Genomic DNA, 10,242 nt, shown 5'->3' with positions numbered 1-10,242 from the left:
TAAACTAAGAGTATGTTATTTTCTAGATTACCTAAATAATGGTAAATTATTTTACTGGCAACGCATGAGAAATATCTGCAAAAAACCAGTTAAATGCAGATTTAATCGATTTATATAAATAAATTACGCAGTATTTTTCATATTATGTCTACATTAAACTAAAACAATCAAATAATAGTTTGCCGATAACTAAGCCTACATTTTAATATTTTGTGTTTTTATAAGTTGTATAAAGACGATGATACCGATACCGATTTTTTTAATTTCTGAACGAAAACTAGTGAAGTACTTTATATCGATTAAACTCTCTTTTATTCCACAGAGCAAGTAGGTATGTTCTATTTATGAGAACATTGATTAAAAATTGCTTAGGCTACAGGTATATGCAAACATGCAAACAACAGTCAATAAATTATCAATAGATATTTATATTTTTTAATTTAATTGAAAATCTATGAACGAAGATGAAAAGTAATGTTTCTTTGAAATTATTTATCTAATGTAAAATGTATTAGAAAAAGTAGCGCTAGGGTTTTTAATATATAAAAGATAAAAGATTTGAATAGGTACATCTAACGTAACTAAACAACTTAAAAATATAATCGATTTCTGTATCTTTTTTAAATCGATACTATTTCGACTTGACACTATTTTTAGCTCATTCCTACAGGTATATTTTTCGTTGTTTGGTAATAACGAAACTTCAAGTTAGAATTAAACGAGAATTAAAGTAAAACTATATAAAAATGGAAGTTGCAGAGGAAGTAAGTAAGGAGAATACAGAAAAACCGATACAAGAGAATGATACAAAAGTAAGTTTATGGGAAATAATACTTCGTATTATAAATAGAATAAAAGCCTATCAAATGTCGGTTTCCAATTTCATATAAATTTTGGCTATTTTTTATGAAGGAATTGAAATAATATATGTTTTTAAGAAAAAACATGTTGGCATAGGAGGTTAAAGGCTTAATTTAACAATATATCATTATTTTTTTCTATAAAACTAACCTCTATCCAAAAATTACTGGAATTGGCACAATGCCAAAACAGTGTTTACGTTATTTTTATTCCATGGCACATTTACTCATGGTAGTCATATACGGGAAAAAATTATGAAAATACCCCATCACAGTCTTTGCAAGATTTTTTAATTCAAATAATATGGAAAGGATATAATTGTTGAAGCTTTCTGTTTTCTTTTTATGACTTATCTTGTAATCATTGAAGGTTAATCTTTTACACTACGTTTTAAATATTTTTCAATACAAATGATAATTGGCCAATTTTCAAATCCATTACAGGAAAAGCCTCTACCACCACAAGAAGTACCGAAAAAGAACAAAAAAGAGGACCGCCTCAGTCGTGACGATAAGAATGTTGAACAGTTCATGAAATCGCTCAATTCTATATCATCCCCTGATGAAAAACTAGCACAAGTGTGTAAAAAATATGTTCAAACCGCAGATGAGAATAAAAAACTACAGTTTTATATCAAACAGTCAGATAAACGGTATTCTTTGTTGTTAAAAGAGAAAGAACAGTTGCAACATGAATATAATAAGACAATTTTGGTTAAATCAAAGCTGGAGAATCTGTGCCGAGAGTTACAGAAACATAATAAAGCTATTAAGGTATGTTCTATTTCATTTTTAAAGTAAAATACCTTTTTATTTTGTCACATACATTTATGATTTTAATTGTAACAGAATGCAAATACAATTAAAACAGTGTAAAATTATGCTAGCTCTTCTCTGTAGACTGTAGAGGCTTCTTTTCTAAATGTTGAGAAATTTCTTTGTAATTTGATGATTAAAAAGAGCTTTTAAATGAAGTCCTTTTTTAAAAAATATATGTTATAACAGCTTCCTTTTTTTGTAAAAAACCAGACAGACCTAACCGTAGGCACAGTTGACAGATATATACTACGTACATACAGTTAGGAAACTAAGCCCCCCCCCATGAAATTATGACGTATAGCTATAGGGCTGTTACTTTTTGATATTTAACCGACTTGGAAAATAAAGGAGAAGGTTATCAATTCGGCCTGTATATTTCTGTTTGCTTTTTTTCACAGTTGATTTTGTGGTAATTTGGAGATTAAAACCCGTTAAAATACAAAAATGGTGTAGCCTAAATATGAATTTACAAGAAGAAATAATCCGAATTAATACAGCTTGTAAAAGTAAATACGTTTTTATCAGTGCTATATTTCGAAATCTAGTTTTGTTATGGACGCCGAAGGCTATTAATTAATGTACCTAAATTATTTATAATGCTTGATATTTGTATTATACATATATTCAATAATTATTTTAAACCAGAATTTACAATACTTGTATGTAGGTATACCTACTAAATTATTTTTAAAACGATAAATTAAATTAAATTAAAAAACACAAAATATGCAAAAATACATTAAAATTATTATTATACGAGCATAGAACCTCTACCTTTTTGTTTTAGGAAGAAAAAGAAAATAGTTTGACAGGCTTAGTGCTTGACAAAGTGGAGACGCCACGTATCGATAAAAATACAATAATTATAATATCTATCTTTTTCTTCCCTAATATTTACTTAATTATGCACATAAATTTAAACAAGATTTTTTTAAGGTTTCCTTTTTTTATATTTTCGTGCTCTTCTAGATTGCGTAAAAAATAGATGCGATCTTTAAACAGACTGGACTCCTAATAGGTACTATTTGTAGCTATCATTTTGATAGAAAATATGTCAACATAATATAAAACTCATACTGCCATATCTATAGAAATTAAAAAATAGTCTCTTTTTAACTTGTAGTCAGATATGGTATTTACAAATATATTTATTGAAAGGGCTACAAACTGAAACAATCGATATTTATTTAATGTGAATTGACATCACTTTAAACTTTTTTCCATACTATATTCAAAATCTGTGGATGTGTCACCCGCTACTATCGATCCCCCTCAATACCCTTGTAAACACGCTTGATGGGGGGGGAGCCATTTCGAACATTTTGTATGAAGTTTCCTTACTGTATGTATCTGTATATTGTGCCGTAGGTGTCTTTTAGCAAACTGGCACATTTATACTATTTTAATTATATCTATATAATATAGCAAGTAATTGTCATGACAAGTTTATATGTGTGGCCCTGCATATGATGTTTAAAAGATAGAAAAATACCACTGGTTTTAGATTTCCTTCGAATCATCCGTTTCGTGATATACTCATTTACTTAAAAAAGTAAAACAACATCTATGCAGTTGAAGTTATATGAGAGAGCATTGCAATGTGCTATTCCTATAACAAATTAAAACTAAAATCTTAATCTTGTATTCACTATAATACATAAAAACTCAATACTACATTCTAGGAAGAATCACTGCTCAAAATACGCGAGGAGGAAGAACGTCGTAAAGAAACACAGGCAAAGTTTCAAAATACATTAACTGAGATCACGGCGCTATTGCAACAAAATAATGAGAAAAATGCTAAACTTAGAGATGATAATATCAGCATGACAGAGAAGTTTAAGAGTGTCGTGCAGCAGTATCAGTTGAGGGAGCAACAGGTTGGTTTCTGAATTATGTTTTCTCATAAAATATTTGTTCATATTTCTTGTAATGGACATTCAGGGTACAAACTTTAAATAATACTTTTCAAAAGCGACACAATTAAATTTTTTAATTTTTGTAGCATTATTTATAATTTTTACATTACATTTTGGAATATGATCTGGAATAATATAGACAATTCCTAATGTTTAATACTACATAATGATGTTTTGCATGGTAATGCTTTATTATATACTAGCGGTCCGCCCCGGCTTCGCCCGTGGTACATAATATTTACGTTTTCTCTACATAAGAACCATCCTCGTACTTCAAGGAATATAATAAAAAAAGAATTATCGAAATCTCGGTTTTATTATCGGTTCAGCCTTTCTCGAGTTATGCGCTTACCAACACATTTTGCGATTCATTTTTATATATAAGATAAGATTACAGAAATAGCATTGGTGATTTGGACCCGCGATTTGTACTGTGGATTGCCACACTTGACAACAATGCCATGAATTATTTAGTTCAAGTTTATTCATTTCAAAACCGATTACAGGTAGACAAAATGGCGAAACAAATGGCGCTAGAATCTCAACTATCAGACGCGAAGCTCCAAAAGGCAGCTCTCGAGCATCAAGCGGAGAAGGAACGGCTTCTCGCTGAAGCGGAACAGATGAAAATGACCCTAGCTCAGTACAGGTCGAAGGTCATGGAGTTACAGGGCACGGAGACAGCGCTGAAGGGCCAGCTGGCTGTATACACGGATAAATATGACGAGTTCCAGAATGCACTGGTTAAGAGTAACCAGGTGTTTGGCGGTTTCAAGGAACAGATGGAAAAGGTAATCCATACTAATATTATAAAGCTGAAGAGTTTGTTTGTTTGTTTGAACGCGCTAATCTGCGCTACTGGTCCGATTTGAAAAATTCTTTCGGTGTTGATAGCCCATTTATCGAGGAAGGCTATAGGCTATATATCATCACGCTAAGACCAACCGCGGGGAACAGCTAGTTAAATAATAATATCTCATTCATTTCCCAGAAAAAAAATTAATGAATACAAAACATGATATTGTCTTAATTACAATTTAAGTTTGTACTCTAAAGATAAAAGATCTTTTTGTATGTGCGTAATGGATTATTTTAGTTTTTCTTCAATCCAATTGAAAAAGTGAGATACAAGAACATGCCATAAATCGCACTATCTATAAATCACGCTAAATCGATGAGTGGGTTTTGATTATTGAAGTGAAACTTCTTTATCGGGGTTGGAAAAAAATTTAGTGTAACATTTTTTCGTTACGCGTGACATTTTTCCGTTACGCGCCATCTTTTTCTTATCGTGGTAAGCCACGCGTGATTCGACGTATTTCTGTAAAGTTGCATATACATAGTAAATTATTTTTTGAAAAATAAGGTCATGAAGAAGTTTCACTTCTTACCTGTGTACACTAGTACACGCACACATTTTTTTTTTCATGGAGCTAGGTGGTTATTGTATAGACTAGTTACTAACCACTCAAATGGCAAAATGAGATGCAGTACGAGAATATTTAACGTGTTGCGTGTAGGGCAGATTTATGAAACTATATTAGTAAAATACTAAGCTTACGAAATGAATAAATAATTTAAGCTTACAAAAACAATATTTCATTTTCAATATTTTCAAGAAAAGAGCTTATTTGTCCATAAAAGGCCGGCAAAGCACCTGCAACACTTCTAGTGTTACAAGACGTGTATATGGGCGGTGGTGACCACTTAACATCAGGTGGCCCACCTGCCCCTTTGCTTGCTCTGACATAAAAAAAAAACAATATTTAATATAAATAAAAATAACTTATACAGATGTCGAAAAAGATCCAAAAGCTGGAAAAGGAATCTCTATCATGGAAGAGCAAGTGGGAAACATCCCAAACTGCCCTCCTCGACATGTGCGGTGAGAGGCAAGCCGGTGAGGAACGAGCAGCCGCTACCAATAGACAGCTGCAGCAGATGCAGAGCTTGTGCCGCACTTTGCAGGTGGGTTTTTCGGTTTTTTGAAGTGAAAACTTCTTTAGCGGCGTTGAGCACTTTTTCTGTAATTGGTATAAAATCTTAAACTCGCGTCAGGACACGTGACCTGATCGTAAAAGCGTAAGACGGATACCATTCCAAAATATCAAACATGCTCAACGTTAATAATCAAGTTTTCACTTCTGCCGGCACTCCCGGAGTGCAACCCGTCTTTTTATATGAAAAGCCTTTCAAATTCTATATCGTCTGAGTTTTTTAACCACAAATGTACCTACTTGTACATTTGTGGTTAAAAAACTCAGAAATGTACTAATGTCGACATTCGAAGAACTACAAAAATATGTGTGTTTGAGTGGGTTGATTTTGAATGAAAATTAAATATATTGGAGTATTTTTTTCAGCCAAGTACTAGTAAATTAATTGGTTAAATGAAATATAACGTCAAAACAGGCGGGAGTCTAATAATTTTATTCTAATATCTGGCGTCTGCTAGATTAGTAAAGCTTCCAAAAACGGACTGTGAAAAAACTTATAATGGAAAAACTATACACAAAATGTAGAATGTTTTTCAGCCAATAAATTATGAAGTGGCAAATAATAATGTATAAATATAATTACTAAAAACTTAATAAGTCATAATAATTATTTTTTTCATACTATACTATACATAGAGCGAATTCTGTTTGTGATAGAACGAAATTCATTCAACTGCATCTGGATGTATGGGGAAAAGTACAATCTCAGCATAATACACTACTGCTTTCGCCTTATAGTTTATGAAAAAATATGCGTTAAAATTTAAATTGCCAACACACATTTCGACAGTTTGCAATCTTGCAAGTTAGATTGTAATCTAACGATTTTGTACAATCTTACGGCTACATAATATACACTTAAATAACATGAAATTTATAATACTTTTTGTAGGGCGAGCGTACTCTGCTATTGAATACGCTAAAGGAGCACAACATAGAGCGACCGCCATTACCGGCGTTACCCCCACCACCTGTTATTGCCCCATCGCAGCCCGCTAATGATGCTAAGGTAATATTATAAAATGTGTAATATTTGGATAAAAATTTATTTGTAACATCCTAACTGATAAAAAATGTCTGTTGATCTGTTTTTTATAGGTTAATTATTGAGCAAATTTTCAATATGATGTAATAATCGTTGACAACAATTAAATAATAGATTCTCTTAATACATATATGCAAAAAATTATAATGAGAAATTCCGTCTGTTTATGGGTACATGTTTATATTGATAAATCAAATTCAATGAAATTTAGTGTATACCATGCGAAATTTTAGTCTCAGTTAAAGATCTTTACATTGGCTACTTATCAAAAATTAAAAAGCTAAAATCATTATATAATTATTAATAAGAATATGTACCTGCTTTTATGGTCTGTAGGAATATCAAAAAATTAACTTATTGACTCAATACTTAATAACTGTTACAGGTTGATGCTATGGCAGCGAACTGCGCTCAACTGCGGCAAAGTCTCGCGCATTTACAAACACAATTAAATACACTGACAACAAAGAAAGAAAAAGAGGAATCTCCCAAACCTGAGCCAAAGAAAAAGTCCAAATCCAAGAAGAATAAAGCACAAAAAGCGGCACAAGAAAAGGCAGAAGAAACAGTTAAAGAAGAATTAATTGAAAAACCTAGTGAAGTTAAAGAATCAAGTGAAAGTCCAGAAGAAAACGTAGACACTAAAACTATGGAGAATCTCTTAGACGCTATAAATGTAGCGAACGTCAACCTTTGTGACTTAGATGTTGTGAACGATACAAATGAAAAAGAAGTTAAAAATGATGAAGAAATCAAACCGGTAGTTGTTAAAAATGACGAAGAAATCAAACCAAATTCTGATAATGTTAATGGCGAAATTGTAAGTGAAAATAAAGATACCAATGTAAGCAATGGTGTTGAATTAAAACCTGAAGAAGATATTAAAGTGGAAGAAATAGTTAGTGATAAAAAAGAAGTTGTGACAGAAGAAAATGATAAAACAAAAGTTCCGACAGAAGAATAAGGACTGAATTTAATTTCTTCAGTGTTATTTGATACTGTGTCTCAAATGGGTTGATTTTATACTTCATGGTTGTGCCGATCGACCTAACGTTACAGTTAAATAGCATGTTTTGTTTTTGTGTGGGTACTTTTAGAATCTAGTCAAAAACTAGTATTTGTATGGAATGATATAATGTGGATCCAGTTTGATTACTTTAGTATTAAACTAATAAATACGATGTTCGATGTTAAGAAGTCTCTAAAAAAATTTTTTTTTGAAATACTGATGTGAACCTACGATTTTTTGATAAATCATAGCGATTCGATCAGTTATAGTTAGTATTAAATTGAGTAGATTTTCATGTAATTGATTCGTATTAAAGGAGTAATTAAAGACGTAATCGTTTTCAAACTTAATTCAATATTTTTTAAATCGAAGTTTTTAACTTACCGTGGAAAACTACGCAGTTTTTGAGTTTCATTTAAAAGTCGTTTTTTAAATGAAAAAATATGATCATGTTATATTTTTCTATACATAATGTCAATCATCTCTCCTATTTAGGACTGTTTGAGCAGTATTAAAGAATCCAGTAATTATTTACGCTAAATACTACCTAAATTAATATTTGTTAAGTTAATTTGTCTGATTTTGTTTAAATTCAAGTCAATTTCTAGGTAAAGTGGTACTAAAATATAATATAATTTTGACATACAGTTGAATGTACATAGTAGGTTGTTTTCAACATTTGTTAAATTTTATACGATAGTGTGGTGACCGCAGGCGAATTATGACTTGGTTTTTTGTAATAAAGTTTTGTATGTGTCAATTGGATTTTTATTTAAACATCAGTTTAAGTTCAGGCTCGATACGCTATTTATTTTATCAGACCTAAAAAATTGAAAATATAAATATTTTTTTCGACTATTTTGCCCTTATATTTCCAAAAATACAGAAATCATTGGATACACTATGTTTTAATTGAAATTGAATGTAATAAATAACGATAAAACAAAATAGTTATGTCACCGATGACCCCACGTAGTATGAAAAGGGTGACCATAAATCAAGAATATATATTTTTTTTTCAAATCTAAATTGATTACGATAAACTTGATTACGATTGCGTCAGAAATTATTTTTAATATGTAGAATCTAAAAAAATCGTGAACGTTAGAAGAAAATATATCCTTTTTAATTTTTTAACATAAGTTAAGAGTTTACTCGACCGGGGCGTTGTATGTAACGCGCTAGGTACCGCTAGGAAAAAAATTAAGGTTTTTCAACTTTAAATTTCAATCCAAGAAAATAATAAATATGCAGTTCCTATTTAAACTAAAAATAAAATGCAACCTTCACCTCTCTATGTTGTCATCGCTCGATTACAGAGAAAAGTGAAATCGGTCAAACGTGCAAAGCGCGAAGTTTGTCTGTTCTTTGGAAATATATGACTTTTTGCAATGAATACAATAGGTATGGTAGGTACGTAAGAAAAAATAATTATAAAAACAACTTACAAAAGATTTATTTAATAACTCTTAAAATTAGGTAACAATAAGTATAATATTATAACGTTTAACATTTTTGCGAGACCAGACACAGTACATTATTTTTAATGGCAAATGCTATAGCGCGCAGGATACAACAAAATTAATTTAATGGGGAGCTAAATTATTAGAAATGCATAAAAAATTGTCTATGCATGTCATAACATAATATAACATTATTACTATAAATTTAAGGAAGAAATAGTATTCAACTATTACTATAAAGTATAAAAATATCTATTATCGTATTTTACTTTTGTGTTTTAAAAAAATGGAATGAAGTAAGAAGACGAGGTTGATCAACAAGCATCTAAATCTAATTGCGCTGTGTTGCTATTTTATGATAAATTTGTATTTAAATTTAAACGACGTTATTGACGTTTAAAATTATACATAAACATCTATTTTTTTTAATTTAACACCATATATAAAAAAAAAACCATTTTCCCACAAGAGCGACATCTTATTTTAATATTTTGAGGCGGCAACTTACTACACCAAGGTTATTCCCCATTTCTCTGCATTCGAATTTATATCATAGATTTAAAATTTATCCATCCAAAACTAAGAGAGATATTTTCCATGTAACTTCAGTAAATAATTACCATTTAATATCCGTATGCTAAATCACAGTACCTACACAGCATAATAGTTTAAGGATTCAATACTTTTATATCACACATTTCGATTATTTTTGGCTAATATTTTGTACTCCTTCATTCTTCACAGTCTTCTTCATCATCAGCTTCTTCTTGTTCTTCTTTAACTGGTTCTGGAACGATTTTAACGTTATGCTTGTTTAATTTATATTTTTTTGCGAGAACCTGTGTCTACATTACCAAAAGCAGTCTTCTTTTTGTCATTTTCGCTGTCTATCAATACATACTTAAGCTTAAGAAATACCAGCAATAACGAGTTCCTGCGATATTTTTATATCTTGAGCTAACTATGCATATATTTAATATCTAACAAAGGTACATAAAAGCGAATTACATTATATATGCTTATTTACAAGACTGTACATTGTACAAATTTATTACAATTAGGTATTTACACTTTATAAATGCATGATGTAGTTTATAAACTCTACATCTTAATCTAATAATAAATTCTGT

General features: G+C 30.5%; 1 protein-coding gene across 1 annotated transcript; it reads left to right on the top strand.

The window, feature by feature from the left end:
- Nucleotides 1-650: 650 nt before the first annotated feature.
- Nucleotides 651-8,409, top strand: LOC149479653 (beta-taxilin-like). The gene is made up of 7 exons (XM_089708082.1): nucleotides 651-812; nucleotides 1,305-1,634; nucleotides 3,362-3,559; nucleotides 4,105-4,389; nucleotides 5,393-5,566; nucleotides 6,488-6,604; nucleotides 7,026-8,409. Exons 1-7 carry the CDS (start codon nucleotides 747-749, stop codon nucleotides 7,602-7,604), a joined length of 1,749 nt encoding a protein of 582 aa, XP_089564208.1. The 5' UTR covers nucleotides 651-746; the 3' UTR covers nucleotides 7,605-8,409.
- Nucleotides 8,410-10,242: the final 1,833 nt, after the last annotated feature.

This window comes from Colias philodice, chromosome 20 (genome assembly GCF_061535455.1).
Source record: "Colias philodice isolate Cphi_HAF_F1 chromosome 20, ilColPhil1 Martin Lab GWU primary, whole genome shotgun sequence".
NCBI classification, from domain to species: domain Eukaryota; kingdom Metazoa; phylum Arthropoda; class Insecta; order Lepidoptera; family Pieridae; genus Colias; species Colias philodice.
This window is presented reverse-complemented; position numbering and strand designations above follow the sequence as displayed.